Source organism: Bactrocera neohumeralis, unplaced genomic scaffold (assembly GCF_024586455.1).
Source record: "Bactrocera neohumeralis isolate Rockhampton unplaced genomic scaffold, APGP_CSIRO_Bneo_wtdbg2-racon-allhic-juicebox.fasta_v2 cluster10, whole genome shotgun sequence".
NCBI lineage: Eukaryota > Metazoa > Arthropoda > Insecta > Diptera > Tephritidae > Bactrocera > Bactrocera neohumeralis.
In genome coordinates, this window is record NW_026089623.1 from 19,216,283 (window position 1) to 19,235,910 (window position 19,628).

Here is a 19,628-nt window from a genome sequence, read left to right on the forward strand (position 1 = left end):
GTTGTATTTTTCTTTTCTCCCTTTCCTTTTCTGGGATACTTGATTAATTTTTTTTACACTTTTTTCTCCCTTTTATGGGATATTCGATTTATAGGTTTGTTTCCGTTACCTTTGTTGATTCGGGTAACCTTATGGAAATTTGGAGGTTTATATTATTTTTTTTATTTATGGACCCACACTTCCTATATGGACATCCGTGTCCTTTTAGTGGAGTCGAACCACACTTGATGAAGGATATTTTTGTGCGGGTCCCTGCTCGGGCGCCAATTAATTTTTTATTTTCTTTATTGGTTTTTTTTAAAAGTAACTTATAACTATCGCTTATAACTTATAACTCATAACTGCCCTATTTATCTCTAAATTTTAGTTCTTATAGTATTATAATGCTGATCATGCAAAAAGGATGGCTGTGGCATTTCTTGTTGCGTGATCAAGTTCTTCTTGTAATTGTATTCCAATAGATTTTATGATGACTTTGCAAATTGGCTATTGTTGATTTTAAATATTCTTTGTTTATGTTAATTCTATTTGTTATGATAGGCGGTTGGCTGGATCCTATGGATGAATGTGGTGTCGACTTACATCACATATGTGTCTACTAGAGATGAATGGGATAGGGGTTTATTTTAGTGGGTTTTGTTGCATTAACTTGAACTTGAAAACTACAGAATATCTTGCACTTAGTTTCTTTAAAATGTCAACTTTCTCTTTTATTGTTAGTAAATTTTTTCCTTTCCATTATGAAACCGCGCTACACAAAACGTCAGTTTAAAGTGATTCAAATCTCCCGAAACGCATATGCGTAAGAGTTATAAGATTTCATGATCGAAAAAAACAGAACTTATCAGAAATGCATTCAAACTAAAGAACCGTTACCAAAATCAACAAGGTTTTGTCGCAAGTATCGCGGTCAAATTGTTTGGATGTCGCAAGTACTGAGTACATAATGTAAAATATTTTTTAGTTAGAAGAATCGAGGTACCACTGTATTATTATTTAATATTACTTAGTTCTTACGAAAATATCCATATGCATGGAAAGATTGTTTATGTTCATTTTAATTTTAAATATAATTTATACACCCTTATTTTTATTAGAAGTAGATTGCTAAAGAAAGAAAGAAGAATTATAGCGAAAAAGAGAAGAAAGAGAACAAATTGCTCATATTAGCTTATTATCATATGGCAGCACTCCATTTCCTCATAATTGCTAGCACATAAATGATGCTCACTACGAATGTAAAAAGTAATTTTTAAAATATAAATTTCTTGTTTATAAAACGTGCAAAAAGTGTAAATTGTGAATTTGTTTAAAGGTTTACAGTTTAATTAAATGAATTTGAAGTGAAAAATGTGATTAAAGTGTGTTAAATGTAGTGAAATGGATTGTTGAAATGTTCGAATTTTGGGAATTTTTTAACTTCAAATTCGAATATCTCGTAAACTTTGCGGTACCTATAACCGTATATATTTTTTAATCAGGAGGACTTCCTCTTTCAAACGGTACCTTCAGATCGCGGTGCTAGAGAAATCGGAATTTTGCCTTAAAGAACACTCAAACCCTTCGCAATTCGTTGCTTTTGTTAGATTGTGAACTATCGAGGCACCCACTTGGCACATAGCTTTCGCGTCTTTGGGCCGTCATTTCCTCGGTGCTCATTTCGCTTCTTTTTAGCCAACCTCTTTTCAACGGTTGATTTCGCTGGTGCAGAGCTTAAATGCAACAGTATTTTCCCCCAAAAAGCAATGCTTTATTAACACACGAAATGCTTTATGATCCATTTTTCTGAACTAATAGTTATAATCTAACAAATAGAAATCATAGAGATGGTAGTAGTAGTATTATCTATGTGTCAGCCACAGTAAAGTCTGGGCGGGTCCTCCATCCATTATGTCATACTGAGTGTCCAATCGACAGTCATTCTAGTGGACTGCACATGATGAACCGGTCCTCAAGCGTGAAAGGACGAAAAAATCGGCTGGCATTCATCGACTGATTACTTCGCCAGTTATAATCCATTGCACTGCTGTCTGGTTGCAGTTCCATTTTACTATTCCAAATATTTAGCAGTTGTATTATTTTTGAAGAAGGATCAGTTTGAAATTGCACTCGTATCGTCACCTAAAATGCAAAATAACGTAACAACATTTTTGAAAATTTACAGTGGTGTGAATGAAATACGAAATAAAATGGAACAAGAGTGAAAAAATGTTAATATTGGTTAAAACTGATTCATATTTGAGCGCAGAAGCTGAAAATGTTAGACAAATGTGATTTGAAGTAGTGAATCGTAATCAATAAGATACTCATTTTGAATTTTTTGATGATACATTATTTTGCATTTTAGGTGAGGATATACTTAATTGTTTCCGTTTAAATATTCCTCGTTAGAGGGCTGCGTTAATAAACGTGTCCGGTCGCTGCTATATTCAAAGTGTTATAGGGAGAACCGCGGCCTTCGACGCGCTAATTATAGACACGTTCCCGCCGCCCCGGCCGCCCTTTACCAACGTTTCGCAATTTTTAAATCTGTAATATCTTCGAAAATATTCATTATATCATATGCAGTAAGGGGCCATACAGATCTATATTAAATCAACAATGTATTTAAGGTATTTCATTAAATACGTATTAATGTTGTATTGGTTAAAATTGCTTCGAAAATTAGCCATTATTTGTCTTAAAAAGTAAATGACAAAAAAAATGTTATTGTGGGATATCTATAAAAGATAGACATATACCATCGCGGAGTTTCTGTAGATCGCTTCAATGTGTAAAATACTTAGTACATCTATATATATAAAAGAAAGTTGTGTTAGTTACACCATTTATAACTCAAGAACGGCTGAACCGATTTGGCTGAAAATTGATGGGGAGGTAGCTTAGAACCAGAGTAAAAACATAGGATACCTTTTATCTCTTTATGTCAAAATTTAATATAACTCATTAATACAAAAAAATGTCTTTCAAATCATAAGCATTTGTTCAAAAATTCATGTTTGTAGGAATCATTTGAATATATGCGTACAATTTTAAACAGATTCTTCCTCGAAAATAATACAATTGCTAATTATTTGGAATAGTAGAAAAGATCTGCAACCAAATATGCAGTGAAATAGATTATAACTGGCTCAGCAATCAGTCGTTGAGTATGTATTATATATATATATGTCATAACCTTTCCAGCCAACTTTTTCGTTCCACGCTTTTGGTCATCAGTCGTAAAATGCAAAGAACAAATATTACATTTTGTTTTAAATTTGGGAAAACGTTTACTGAAACATTTCAAATGATGAAAAAAGTTTATGGTGATCCGTGCCTTTCCCGTAGTAATGTGCATGAGTGGTTTAAGCGATTCCAAGAAGGTCGTGAGGACCTCTGTGACGATCAGAAGTCGGTCGTCTTCAGAAGTCAAAAATAAAGACGATGCTGATTTGTTAAATAAATATTTTCTTCCGTGAAACGTGAAACGTGAATTACTTTTTTTATTTACCAACATTCTTTCATAATTCTAGTAGGGACGATAATCATTCACGTACTTTTTAAGAATAAATTGGGTTTTTGTGTTTGAGATGATTCAAACATGAGAAATCGTGTCGGCCAGTGAAAAAACGCTTCTCATTCACCGACAGATGTCGTCAAAAAATTCCGAAACAATTTGTTTATACACTCCACGATATACCTCATGATATGTGAAAAAAGTTCTATGGTAGGATAAAAATTTCTAATAAAAAAAATTTCAGAAAAAAACAGGCTAGATTACCATATAGACCCCTTAAAGAGATGTGCGCCATTATTGTTCATAACTGCTTCTAGATATCGTGGCATGGAGTTTATCAGCGAATGAATGTAGGTGGTATCAATGTTTTTCCTTTCACTGGGTATGTAACCCCTTAATTCTTTTATATATTAAACTGGCGACCATGGCGAAAAACTCCATTAGCATGGACTAAAGGTTCTCTATTGGCTTTAGATCTGAGCTCAGAGCTGGCCAGTGGAAGTACCTTAGAATTGCAAAAACTCTTTAGTCTTCTTCGACCGATAAATTTCTGCTATCCTGTAGAAAAATTAACTCAGAATCAACTCAATCTGCTGGTCACCAACAGCTGCACGAAGTACTCTGAGACTATTTGGGTAGAAATTAAATATATTTAGGTGGTTGTTTTATAATTAAAAGCATAAATAGTAAATTGCAAGACAAATTTTAATGTAATTATGTCCTATGTTTGTTCATTGAAGAAAATGTGGTTGCTTTATATTTATTTCGCTGGGGTATATCAATTAGTCGAACAAAAAACGCAAAAATCAAAAAGCAGCATTATAAATAATAATTTTTGTTTTCACATTTGTCCACATATTTTGTTAGCATTATAGAAATTTTAAAAAATTATATTGCTACTTATCAAAAATACATATTTTAAAGTAAGCAAGTTATTTAATTTTTTTCTATTTAATTTTTTTTTAGTTAATAATAAATATGTCAAAGCAAGAAAAAGTAAGAACAGGAACAACGGATGGTTGGTTTGAGGGATGGTTCAGCCGTCAAAAGATAAAAAACACCAGTAATAATTCAACTATGCCCATAAAATCAAATATATTTGATAACAATGAAAGTATTGACCTTCAGGCGCTCGAAAATGATATTCGAACGATGGATGACAGTGAAATAGACTTGAAGTTTTTGGAAATTCTGGAAGATATGAATATCCCTAAAGATAAACGTGAACCACTTCTAAAGAAAACTCTTACCGAAAAGCGCAAAATGGTATTTATGCATCTAAAAGGTAAGTTTTTACTTAAGGGTATGATTTATATTATATGTACCAAGCTTAAATTAGGAAAATTAGTATATGTACATAAATGTACCTACTTAAATTGTTGAGAACTTAAAAAATTAATAGGTAGGATATTAATAGAAATGCTTACACAAAATATTTTCTTTTAAGCTATTCTTATAAAGGGAAATGTAAAGTATATATGTATATTTACATAGATTTGTATTAAGGGTACTGAAAATTAGTATATACAGTTACGGTCAAAAATATAGAAGCATCTTCTTCTTCTTAATTGGCGTAGACACCGCTTACGCGATTATAGCCGAAACAACCGCGCGCCAGTCGTTTCTTCTTTTCGCTACGTGGCGCCAATTGGATATTCCAAGCGAAGCCAGGTCCTTCTCCACTTGGTCCTTCCAACGGAGTGGAGGTCTTCCTCTCCTCTGCTTCCCCCGGCGGGTACTGCGTCGAATACTTTCAGAGCTGGAGTGCTTTCGTTCATCCGGACAACATGACCTAGCCAGCGTAGCCACTGTCTTTTAATTCGCTGAACTATGTCAATGTCGTCGTAAATCTCGTACAGCTCATCGTTCCATCGAATGCGATATTCGCCGTGGCCAACGCGCAAAGGACCATAAATCTTTCGCAGAACTCTCGAAAACTCGCAACGTCGACTCATCAGTTGTTGACATCGTCCAAGACGGGAATTATGAGTGGCTTATAGAGTTTGGTTTTTGTTTGTCGAGAGAGGACTTTGCTTCTCAATTGCCTACTCAGTCCGATGTAACACCTGTTGGCAAGAGCTATTCTACGTTGGATTTCTAGGCTGACATTGTTGTTGGTGTTTACGCTGGTTCCAAGATAGACGAAATTATCTACAACTTCAAAGTTATGACTGTCAACAGTGACGTCAGTGCCAAGTCGCGGGGGCTACGACTGGTTGTTTGATGACAGGAGATATTTCGTCTTGCTCTCGTTCACTGCCACACCCATTTATTTTGCTTCCTTGTCCAGCCTGGAGAAAGCAGAACTAACGGCGCGGGTGTTGAGGCCGATGATATCAATATCATCGGCATACGCCGGGAGTTGTACACTCTTATAAAATATGGTACCTTCTGTATTTAGTTCTGCAGCTCGAAATATTTTCTCCAGAAGCAGGTTGAAAAAGTCGCACCATAGGGAATCGCCTTGTCTGAAACCTCGTTTGGTATCGAACGGCGCGGAGAGTCCTTCCCGATTCTGACGGAGATTTTGGTGTTGCTCAACGTCAGCTTACACAGCCGTATTAGTTTTGCGGGGATACCAAATTCAGACATCGCGGCATAAAGACAGCTCCTTTTCGTGCTGTCGAAAGCAGCTTTGAAATCGACGAAGAGGTGGTGTGTGTCGATTCTCCTTTCACGGGTCTTTTCCAAGATTTGGTGCATGGTGAATATCTGATCGGTTGTTGATTTGCCAGGTCTAAGGCCACACTGATAGGTTCAATCAGTTTATTGACGGTGGGCTTTAATTTTTCACACAATACGCTCGATAGAACCTTATATGCGATGTTGAGGAGGCTAATTCCACGGTAGTTGGTGCAGATTGTGGGATCTCCTTTTTTATGGATTGGGCATAGCACACTTAAATTCCAATCGTTGGGCATGCTTTCGTCCGACCATATTTTACAAAGAAGCTGATGCATGCTCCTTATCAGTTCTTCGCCGCCGTCTTTGAATAGCTCGGACGGCAATCCGTCGGCCCCTGCCGCTTTGTTGTTCTTCAGGTGTGCAATTGCTATTCGAACTTCTCCATGGTCGGGTAATGGAACGTCTGCTCCATCGTCATCCTTCTCCTGGTGTTGGGCGTTCACTGCCATTCAGCAGGCTGGAGAAGTGTTCCCTCCATAATCTAAGTATGATCTGGGCATCGGTAACTAGATCACCTTTGGGGGTTCTACAAGAGTATGCTCCGGTCTTGAAACCTTCTGTAAGCCGCCGCATTTTTTTCGTAGAATTTTCGAGCATTACCCCTGTCGGCCAGCTTATCAAGCTCTCCGTACTCACGCATTTTGGCCTCTTTCTTCTTCTGTCTGCAAATGCGTCTCGCTTCCCTCTTCAACTCTAGGTATCTATCCCATCCCGCACGCGTTGTGGTCTATTGTAACGTTGCGAGGCAGTCTGTTTTCTCTCCGCTGCGACACGGCACTCCTCGTCGTACCAGCTGTTCTTTTGCACTTTCCGAAAACCAATGATTTCGGTTGCAGCTGTACGTAAGGAGTTTGAAAAGTCGTCCCACAGTTCCCTTATACCGAGTTGTTGACGAGTGCTCTCAGAGAGCAGGAGTGCAAGCCGAGTAGAAAATCGTTCGGCTGTCTGTTGCGATTGCAGCTTCTAGACGTCGAACCTTTCTTGTGTTTGTTGGCGTGCGTTTTTTGCTGCACAGAGGCGGGTGCGAATCTTAGCTGCAACAAGATAGTGGTCCGAGTCGATGTTAGGACCTCGGAGCGCACGCACATCTAAAACACTGGAGACGTGTCTTCCGTCTATCACAACATGATCGATCTGGTTGGTAGTTTTTCGATCCGAAGACAGCCAGGTAGCTGATGATTCTTCTTATGCCGGAATCTAGTACTACAGATAGCCATATTTCGGGCCCCGGCGAAGTCGATCAGCCTCAACCCATTTGGGGATGTTTCGTTGTGGAGGCTGAATTTACCGACCGTAGTGCCAAAGATACCTTCTTTGCCCACCCTGGCGTTAAAGTCGCCAAGCACGATTTTGACATCTTGGCTGGGGCAGCCCTCATAAGTGCGCTCCAAGCACTCATAAAAGGCATCTTTGGTCACATCGTCCTTCTCTTCCGTCGGGGCGTGGGCGCAAATCCGCGATATGTTGAAGAACCTCGCTTTGATGCGGATTGTGGCTAGACGTTCATTCACCGCATTGAATGATAGTACTCGGCGACGGAGTCTCTCTCCCACCACGAGTCCTACACCAAACTTGGGCTCCTTTATATGGCCACTGTAGTAAATGCCACAAGAACCTACTCGTCACTGTCCTTGCCCCGTTCATCGCATTTCTTGGACGGCGGTGATGTCAGCCTTTATTTTTACGAGGACATCAACCAGCTGGGCAGCGGCACCTTCCCAATTAAGGGACCGGACATTCCAGGTGCATGCCCTCAATTCGTAGTCCTTATTTCGTTTGCCATGGTCGTCATCAAAAGGGGGGTCTCTCATCCGAGGCTGTTGTTGCTTTTTCATTGGGGTGTTTTTTACGTGGCGGGTCCCAAACCCAACGCACAACCCTATGTAGGAGATGTTTCGCCTTGTCACTTTAACTCGCCTTCAAACGGATGTTCTTAGGCTACCCAGAGGATACTTGGTCAAAGACCGGAAGTCGTGAGCTGCTTGAGTCATATGTAAAAGAATCGTTTCTGCGTGAACTTATACACATGACTCCATCCTCCATTCACAGTACAAATTTTCTGTTCTAAAAATTATAAATCTAATTTAAATTTAACTAAAAATGAATATTTTATTTTCACTCTATATCAAATGTTATTGTCAACAGTCCAAATATTGTAAAAACAAAAAAAAATCATAAATATTGCAAAAACAATGATCAAATAAAAAATTCCGAGGACCAAAAAATGTAATAAAAATATCTTACATAAAAAAAATATTTTTTAAGGGAGTTAATAGAAAAAATTGTTGGTACTTTGTAGTGTCCCCTTTATTGCATAATACAAATATACATCTTATAGGCACATCTTATAGACTACGGCACGTGCTCTGTGGAACAGAATATCAAACCTATTGAAGCTTCTCTTAGAGCTCCTTATTGATTTTTCATAAGTTTACGATTGGACTTGCAAGACTCGAAGAATGTTTCTGGACCCCGTCTTGTTGGAATTGCCAAATTGAAGATATGGAAGACGCATATGGCAGTCCGTGTTATCCTATATTCAAAAAATAGGTCCTACACCACACTATGAGAAACACCTTCAAATCAGTATATTTCACCTACGGGGTTTGAAGGACTTAGTCGTGAAGCGGACGTACATTTATCGTCTCTCACGTCCAACCATCATTTCCTATCATATTAATTTTACATTCAGCTCATAGCATGTCAAAGCTTTTTTTTTAATTTTCAGCTTTGCCCTAACTAGTGTGGCGTTTTGCAAACTGAATACGATTGGATCTATGTCGTTCACTTTTAAAATTACTGTTAACTCTAAAACTGGACAATGTTTGCCTTTTCTCTTTTTTAAAAGTACGTATGATTGCATTTGATATTATGCAACAAAGTTTTTACATAAATGGAATTAAAAAAAAGCAAGCATTGAAAACGATATCATTATTTTTTTTCCCAAGCTTATAAAAATTTTGAAAAAATTTATAATTCTGTGAAAAACTTAAATTGAAAATCTATAAATTTGTTAAGAAATTTTTTTTCCAAACGCCGAAGGCCCTCCTACTGGTGGAGGCTATTATGGGATCCCCCACCCAAAAAATAAAAGAAAAACTCAATAAAAAAGACTTAAGCTTAAACAAACCAACAATTTTTTCTGCCCTAACCTCAATTACGGAAAATCTCTATAATAATAAAAACATTGACTCCCAGAAAATTTTAACCATCAAGAATACAAACAAAAGTACAAAAAGCCGCTAAACACATAAAATATTTTTCTCATAACAAAAGGGCTAAATTTTATCATTAGTGAGAAGAATAGAAAACTAACAAAATTTACACGTGATGATAACTCGTTCTCGTCAACCGCAAAAAAACGCCGACATTTTAATAGAAACTAATATATGCGAAATTATCTGTGAATTAAAGGGCTGCATGAATACGCAAAAAACAAACTTTGAGTCACTGTCCAAAAATTTCAACTTGCACTCACTCACACAACGTAAAAATTAATTCTAATGTTTGGGTAAAATAAGGACCGAGTCTCATTAGTGAGAACAACAACGAGTTCGCTCAACTCATAGCACTCTCACAAGTAACGATCCACTCTCTGTAGAATTGGTCTACCAAAGCATTTCATTGTGTTGGTGTGAATTAATTCTGTGCAAGAAGGATGTTGGCTGAGTGAATGATGTTCGTGTGAATTAACAACTGTTAACTCGAGTTATTCTAGTTGCACGACTAGAAAGAAGTATGTAAATAGCGAATGTGGATAAAAAAAATGTTTCCAATATTCAATTTTATTGCAATTTTTCATGAAGTTTATTTAGGGATTAATAGATTCAACAAAATATTATAAAAAATAAAAATATTTTAGAACTAAAACCTGTCCTTTGGAACAATTGAAAAAAAAACTCTTTTTAAATCCCAAAATACATGCAACTTTTAGTTCCAAAGTATCACATTTTTATTAGTTACATTCGCGTTCATTTCCAGTCCAATTAACTCATGTGTAAATATACCTATGTATTATGCTAATAAGCTGTCGATAAATCGTAAAAAAAACATTAGGGAAAACCAAAAAACATATGTACGTGCGACGTACGAGTCTCTTTATATCGACTAACGAGAAACTTATACATATCATGAAATGAAATTATAATGAAAAGCATCAAATACCATACATGGATACATATGTATTTTTTATTTTTATGTATTCTAAACTATAAAATAAAAAAGAAATTCACTTATACTCGTGCAACAAAAAAATATACACATAATTCTTGTACTAAAAAATAAAATGTAAAGCCCTTCAGTCTCATATAAATTAAAAATAAAAAATTGCGCTATTAAAAGCTTAAACAAAAAAGAAGCAATTCATTTATCTAACAAAAATATACAATATATGCATAATTCATTTATTTAAAAAAAATTTGTAAAACATTCACCAGTCTTTTTGAACTTAAAAATAATTTATTTAAAGAATTAATGACTTCAGAAATTTAGAAAAGATAATTATCAAATTCGTTTTCAATGTTGCACATGTGTTTCTTATTAGTTTAAACTCTAGAAATAATTAATTAATTTACGTATTCGTATGTAAAAACATGGTTTTTCCTACAGTAACAGGGTTAGACCCAATAGCACAACGCTTTTCAGAAAGTAAATTTTTGGCATTTGAAAATATTCTCTCAGACGAGGCACTACTAATTTAAAAAGTAACGGAAATTTAAGTTTATTTGATTCCCACCATTATAAAACGTCAAAATTGTCGTGCATTACTTCGTTAACATTTTCGTATAATAGTAATTCATTTTGAACTCGATCAAGATTATTTGTTGGATTTGAAGGCTGAAGAAATCCTGAGAAAAGTTGTTCCTTATTATTTCAGAGAGAATTTAATTGACTACTTTCGTTATTGTTTTGATCTTGCTCAAAAATCAATATAATTATATATAATTTTTTTCTTCATTTGTAAACTGTAACAATTTATTAGTCGGTGCTTCTACGAGATATCAAGTTTGATTTGAAAATACGTATGTACAGCTGCGAGCACTGAAATATTAGTGTGCAATTGTGGTAAACATTTCTTGAAATTACAACAAATTGTTGTACTTGATACCACATATAGTACGTGCACATACATATCTGCAAATATATACCGTTTCAACAAATACTTACTGCTACAAGATTCAAAATCCCTTGATCGAAAGGCAATAAGCTTCATTCCAATTTTTCCGCTTTTTGTATAGTGAATAGTTATAGACAAAAACGATTGTTTTAAATAATTATCGGTCCATAAATCTGAGGTAAGTCCAAAGGTATTAAGTTCACTTAGTTCTAATTTTAAGGAATCGTGGGCTATATTGTATAGATTGTCTATGTTTCTGGATATCGTTGTTGGATGAGGTAATAGCTGATCAGTATATACGTTCGACTCATACTTAGCTCCAATTGAAAGCATTAGGTCCGTATATTTTTTCAGTCCTGCATCTTCGATCATCTTGAATGGTCTGCAATTTTTAGTGACCCATTCAGTGAACGTATCAGCAACATTTTTTTGTGTCGTTGTCCACTAATATCTTTGAGTTATCCGAACGGTTTTTTAAATTTTTATAGCATTTATGTTTCACAAGGTTAGACGTGCTATTCATAAATTTCAAAACGCTGTTACAATTTTTGCATGCAACAACATCTCTTACCAAACTGCCACTATTTTCAACCTTGCCAAAAATTTCCCAAACCTTGCTTTTCTAGCTTCAATAACCACTGTACATATATTTGCCTTTCACTATATTATCCTTAATTTCATTAAGCTGCTGCCTTAGTACAGGCGTCGACTGGGTTGACGATGCAGATTCATCTAATGTTACATATTTTTGTAAAACAGAGACACAGGTGTAATTACAACATGGCAAATATTAGAAAACAATTGCACTGAATTTCGCGGTCAATTACTTACATCCATTATGCCATGCCAAAACTATTTTACCCCCTTTTATCTTCGTATGCACAAAACAAATGACGAATTTAAATATTTAATAAACTGTCTCGGTTAAGCGTCTACGGCTATGGGTGCACCCTGTTCTGTTAAAAGAATGAGAGAAACAATGAATTCACATAACAATAAGTGACGATCACACACTATTCCACTACTAAGCGAACGCTAACGCTTTGAATTCACTGCTGGTTAATGATATGAGTGTGAGTTGGGTTTGTTTATGAGAGGAATGAGCTGAGTTTACCTGCTAGCGATAAACAACAACTCACAATGTCTTCTCTGTATCTGCATTCACATAATTCCAACTCAGCGTCGGCGATCAACTCGAGTTATGAGATGAATTCATAAATTCTCTGTTGCATTCATAGCGTGAATTAATTCTCGCAACCCTTTACTGTGAATATCATACAAAACTTAATACGGTGAAAGGCGTGATATTTTCTCCAGCTTTAACAAACCTTTCAGAAAAAGAAATAACAACTGACCTTAAGGATCAAAATGTAAGCAAAGTCAATAAAATAAAAAAAAAAACAAATAATGGATATGTAAATACTCCTTTGCATATCTTATTTTTAGACTTATACCAACTCCCTAAAGACTTAAAAATTGGCTTCGAAACTATTCAAATCAAACCTTATATTCCTAAACCTATGCAATGCAGAATATGTTATGTTGTCGGTCATACAAAAAACATTAAATATAATTTCATTGGCAATACCAGCAATTTTGCCGAAAACAATTATGTCTAACAGAATAATAAGGCTACAGACACCAATGGGATTCTTTCTCAAATTCACTACAATAACCAGAAAAATGCAATAACAGATTCTAATCCTGAATAACTATACTCATATCTCCGTGCATTTTTTGTAATGAAAGTTCTTCAGTGGAATATCAAAGGCTATTGGAGCAATTACAATAATTTGGAGGTGTTGATAGCGGAATTCCAACCTCATATCATAGCATTGCAAGAAACGCATATCAATGTGACACTGATAACAATCAAATGCCCAAAAGGGTATAATAAACAAGGTATTGAATTTCTCATCCGCACGAATATTCAGCATATCTACAGTGCAAACGGTACTAATTCCAAATTTCAAATAGTTTCTACCCAAGCGAAAATTAGTCTACAAATTAAAATACAAAATATTTACCTACCATCAAACATAAAAATTTCTCCCAATGAGTTGAATACTGATACTAATTTTACGAACAATATTATATTGGGCGATATAAACGGGTGACATGCAATATGGAGCTCTCACAATACCAACTTCAGAGGAATAATGTTTGAAAGTTGTATACTACAAAATATATTCTGTGTATTCTTAACAACGGCAAATATACAGGGGTGTTGTGGAAACCAAGACAGAATTGCGTAGCTGTCAGAATTGCAAACCAATTCTGATTATCAATGGTGTCACAGAATCTGATTGGATTTTTGTCTTTTCGAACATACGCAAAACCAATATTCGAACCAGCTGTTTACTAATGTGACAAAACTTGCAAATGAATACATTAGGAAGCAATCCTATTAAAGTTTTTAATCAGTTCCGAATTAAAGAAAGATTTTAAGAGATAACATACATATGTATATCGAATGAATAAAGACGCATTTGGGTGTTAAGTTACGTTTATTACATTTTGTAAATCTTCTTTAAGGGAGGAAACTGCTTTAGAATCTTCAAAAAAATTGATTTTTGTTTTTGCTTAAATGTATGGCAGAGAGCGAAGACTTTGACGCGCGATTTCTCGGTTTTTCATTTTTACGATTTTTGGGGCAAAGTTTATTATCATTGGCATTAAATTATCTTCTATTTAAACTAAGAAAAGTTAAGTTTGAACATATGTTTAAACAACATAAAGTAACATTTTTTTGGCCACTTTTTTTCAAGTTTTAAAATTTTTTTAGAAGTTTACAATTGTTTTTGAAATTTTCCTAGTTTACCTTGAACATAAGTTATTAACAAATTTGAATCTCTTTTTTGCTTCCGATAGAAATTGCAACCTGCATACTGCCCGCCGTCCGGCAAATGCACATGCGAAATGCATCGAACAATTGCTTCCCTAAGCCAGAATATCAAAGAATTCGTATCCAAAAAATTTTCGGATGATGTTTAAATATATAACTATGAACCCTAGAAATTTCGCTTTAATCAATTAGTTCTTTCCCTCCCAAAAAAACCTCAAAAAATCGATTTTTAAGCCTCTAAAGCAGGCTCCCCCTGTCATGTCCTCATGTCCTCAAATCGGTATACAAGGTGAATAAAATTTCAAAGTCTGCTAGTAATCTTGAAGAAGAATTTACACTGTTTGAACTAGAAAATAACCTTCAAAATACAAAAGAGAATTATCCTACACCGGACAGAATCACCTATGCAATGATTAAAAACGCACCTCTGGTGCTAATAAGTCGTTTAATTAATTTATACAATTTAATTGTCAAAACTGGTGTGTTTCCCCACCTTCTGGGAAAAAATCTAACGTCATTTGTATTCCAAAAAGTATGAATAAGAAAGGTGACTACCAAAATTACCGTCCTATCCTGCTTTTATCATGTTTAAGCAAACAAGTATCAAGTAGTATCAAAACGAAAACTGTTCTGTTATAAGTGTTCATTTTACAAAAACGTTGGATCGTATAGATGTCCACTCTATACTCAATCAACTCGATCAGCGGTCAACGTAAACGGATATAAGTCAAACTTAAAAAATTAGAAAATGGAATACCACAGGGTTCTCCCCTATCGGTGACGTTATTTCTAATCGCATTTCAAAAATAAATGCTCTATATAGTTAATAACATATCCCACTATTTACAGTGGTGGCCATAGCATTTGCAACTAATGCATTATATTAGAAAAAGTATATACATATATAGTATACTAGAGGACCCGTCCACGCTTCACTGTGGCTGATACGTAGATAATACTACTACTACCATCTATATTTATACCCTGAACAGGGTATATTAAGTTTGTCACGAAGTTTGTAACACCCAGAAGGAATCGTCGGAGACCCTATAAAGTATATATGTATATAAATGATCAGTATGTCGAGTCTGTCTGTCTGTATATATACGAACTAGTCTCTCAGTTTTTAAGATATCGTTTAGAAAATTTTGCAAACGTCATTTTCTCCTCAAGAAGCTGCTCATTTGTTGGAACGGCCGATATCGGACCACTATAACATATAGCTGCCATACAAACTGAACGATCGGAATCAAATGCTTGTATGAAAAACTGTCACATTTGGCAAGATATATTCACGAAATTTGGTATATGTTATTTTCTAATGCAAAATAGTAATATTTGAAGAAATTGTTCAGATCGGTTAACTATAGCATATAGCTGCCATATAAACTGAACGATCGGAATCAAGTTCTTGTATGAAAAACTTTCACATTTGACAAGATATATTCACGAAATTTGGTATATGTTATTTTCTAAGGCAATAATGTAATTTCCGAAGAAATTGTTCAGATCGGTTAACTATAGCATATAGCTGCCATACAAACTGAACGATCGGAATCAAGTTCTTGTATGGACAACTTTCACATTTGACAAGATATATTCACGAAATTTGATATATGTTATTTTCTAAGGCAACAATGTAATCTCCGAAGAAACTGTTTCGATCGGTTAACTATAGCATATAGCTGCCATACAAACTGAACGATCGGAATCAAGTTCTTGTATGGACAACTTTCACATTTGACAAGATATATTCACGAAATTTGATATATGTTATTTTTTAAGGCAACAATGTAATCTCTAAAAAACTTGTTTAGAACGGATTACTATAGCATATAGCTTCCATACAAACTGAACACATAGTTACTAACAGAAATGCACCTGTGAAGGGTATTTAGCTTCGGTGCAACCGAAGTTAACGTTTTTTCTTGTTTTTCTATTATTTGGATTATAATTATTAGTTAATGAGATATAGCATTTCTGTGAAGCAACTTGTGTTAGTTTACAAAAAAAATGGATCATAGAGCATTTCGTGCGTTAACAAATCATTGCTTTTTGAAGGAAAATACTGTTGAATTTTGGCTCAAGGAAATCCACCGATGAAAAGATATTTGCTAAGCTTAAAGAGGCGAAAGCTCTGTGCAAAGTGGGTGCCTCGCAAGTTCATAATCCAACAAAAACAACGAATAACTGATTCTGACAAGTGTTTGAGTGCTCTCTAATCGGAATAAAGCCAAATTTTTGCGTCGGTGATAAAAACATAGCTCCATCATTTCCCACTGGAGTCCAATTGACAGTCATTCTAGTGGACTCAGGCGCGGAAAGACGAAAAAGGCGGCTGGAAAGGTTATGACACCAGTATTTTGGGATGCACGTGGTATAATACATACTCAATGACTGAATACTAAGCCAGTTGTAATTTATTTCACTGCATATTTGGTTGCACTTCTTTTCTACTATTCCAAATACTTAGCAATTGTATTATTTTTGAGGAAGAATCTGTTTATGTTGGAGAGAACGAAGCAATTTAATTGCAACCCTGCGAAGAATCCATAGCACTGTAACTTAAGTTAAGCTGTCATGTACAGTACCTGTCCAATAAATTACGAACGAACAAAAAAATTATCCGGAGTTCTAACTTTAATCATTAATAAAAACATAAATATTTGGCGTATTTAAAAAAAAAATTATTTTTTATATGCTAAACTTAAATTATCATATTTTTGTATTGAATCATATTCAATATTATTAAATTATATTAAAAATATTAAATTTTTGTTTTCGTTCGTAATTTATTGGACAAGTACTGTAGTATCTGTATATAATATGACTCACTTCCGTTAAACTGATTGAAATAAACGCATGTAAAACAATAGGTTATGGGCCCAGCCCATAGATTTTTAAATTAAAGTTATATTTTATTGGCTGCATTGACTAAAAAGTTTCATACATCATCAACTGAGTTATATATGGTGATAGTAATATAAATGGCGAGCTCAACTGTTAGGATTGATCCGCTAAACGCAAATAACTACGATACATGGAAGTTGCACATGCGTGCAATTCTTGTGAAAGCTGACTTATGGAGCTACGCATCTTGAGCTATACCTTGTCCAAACGACAATAACGCAGCGAAGTGGATACATTACGATCAGAAGGCCTGTGCGGATATAATGCTTTCAATTACACCATCAGAATTGGGTCTGATAACTGAATGCGTAACTTCACACGAAATGTGGAAAAAGTTAGAGTCTACGTTCCAGTCAAAGGGTCCTGCGCGAAAAGCCACCCTACTGAAACGCATTGCACTCGCCCGCATGAAGGAGGGCAATAACGTTCGCGAACATCTAAACGAATTTTTCCATGCTGTCAACAAATTGAAGGAAATAAATGTTACTGTTGGGGATGATTTATTAACTATATTGCTTCTTTATAGTTTACCAGAATAGTTTGAGACGTTCCGATGTGCGCTAGAAACTCGAGATGAACTCCCCAAGCAATCTAGGGAAGCAAAAGAAGCAGCAGCAGAGCATAACGTGTTAGTTGCTCAACTAAGAACAAACATCAGATACACAAATGATGTATCACAACAAAACAACGCTAAAAAACACAACAAAAAGTCAACAAAAGAAAAGCAAGATAAACGAACTTGCTACAAGTGCGGCGAAGTTGGTCACATATCGCCAAATTGTCCATCAAAACAAAAGGTAAAAACTACAACACAACTACAGGAACGAAAAAGGAGAACTTCGAAAAATCCATGTTATTCGAATCAGCATGTACAATAACAAACGCCGGCGAATATTGGTGCTTAGACAGCGGCTGTTCATCACATATGAGTGCGAAAAAGAGCGAATTCAATAACTTTAGAGAGATTAGCAAGACTCTCAGCTTAGCAAACAACAACACGGCTTAAATCACGGGCTTAAATCACGGGTATAGGTAACGTTAAAGTTATTATCAACGAAAATAATAGCGAAGAGCGAATTAATTTCGAAAATGTATTGTATGTTAAAGATTTAAGAACGAATTTACTCTCCGTTTCGAAAATTACGAATAAGGGGTACGAAGTAATTTTTCGGCGAAATGAAGCTGTCATTTCAAAGAATGGGGAAACTATTCTGATAGCGATAAGAATCGGTGATTTGTACTATGTTAAAGGTTTTGAACAATCTGCGAGGTTTTCGCAAATGAAGCCAAATAGCATAAATACATGGCACGTACGAATGGGCCATCTAAACGAAAATGATTTAAAACGCGCAATTGGTATGGTACACGGTATAAATTTTCATACAAATGAAAAACTGCAAACTTGCGAAATCTGTTTAAGCGAAAAACAAACACGAGAAAGATTTTCAAAGCAGAGGGACCAACGTACAACCGAGTTACTAGAAATTGTACACAGCGACGTTTGCGGTCCAATGAAGGTTTGCTCACATTCAAGAGCGAAGTACTTCGTGACATTCACTGACGATTTTTCGAGATATTCCGAGGTTTATTTCATGAAAAATAAGTCAGAAGTTTTAGAAAAATTTAAAATATTAAAGAATATGGCTGAAACGAATACAGGGAAGAAAGTTAAAAAACTACAGACAGACAATGGGTTGGAGTATATGAGTAGCGAATTTCAAAACTATTTAAATGAATGTGGAATTAAGCGGCGTTTGACCGCTCCTTATACACCACAGCAAAATGGCATAGCTGAAAGAATAAATAGAACTCTTTTAGAAATGTCTAGATGCATGTTAACACAAGCAAGATTAAAAACGATATTTTGGGCAGAGGCTGTAAACACAGCGAACTATATTCGAAATAGGTGTCCCACAAAAGTCCTAGAAGATGAAGTGCCAATCAAGTTGTGGTCAGGTAAAACTCCCACAGTCATTCACTTCAGACCATTTGGTTTAAAATGTTACGTTTTAATAAAAGATAAGTCCAATGGCATATTTGATTCCAGGTCTGAAGAATGTATACTAGTAGGTTATTCCAATGAAGCTAAAACTTATCGATTGTGGTCTCCTCAAAAGAAGAGGATTGTGATGTGAAATTTTTAGATGAAACATTTGGTAGAAATGATAATAAATACTCTGAAGACGGATCTGTGGAGATAGATTTCGATATACGAAAAGACGAAAGTATAGTTGAATCTGAGGCGTCTTCAAGCGAAAATGAAAATGAAAACATAAATACTGAATCAATCGTTCCGAAAAGGGGCAAAGGTAGACCAAAGTTAATTCGAAGTGGAACCCGTGGGCGACCCAAAAAGTCATTTCAAGAAGTCTCAACGAAGAGAACTGATAATGAATCTGAATCTAGTGTAGATTTTGAAGAATGCGAATATGCAAATATATCACTAGTAAATGATCCAACTACTTTTCAAGAAGCTATAAACAGTGAAGAATGTAATATGTGGCTGCGTGCCGTTAAATACGAATATATGGCTCAAATTTCAAACAAAACATGGGCATAGTAGATTGACCCGT

General features: G+C 35.3%; 1 protein-coding gene across 3 annotated transcripts in view; it reads left to right on the forward strand.

The window, feature by feature from the left end:
• Positions 1–19,628, forward strand: part of LOC126765197 (protein diaphanous) — a 284,726-nt gene that overhangs the window by 145,257 nt on the left and 119,841 nt on the right. For all 3 annotated transcript variants that reach the window (XM_050482803.1, XM_050482800.1, XM_050482802.1), the window contains exon 2: positions 4,466–4,784. In XM_050482803.1, the coding sequence (XP_050338760.1) occupies positions 4,478–4,784 (307 nt within the window). In that variant the 5' untranslated portion in view covers positions 4,466–4,477. The remainder of the gene's footprint in view (positions 1–4,465; positions 4,785–19,628) is intronic.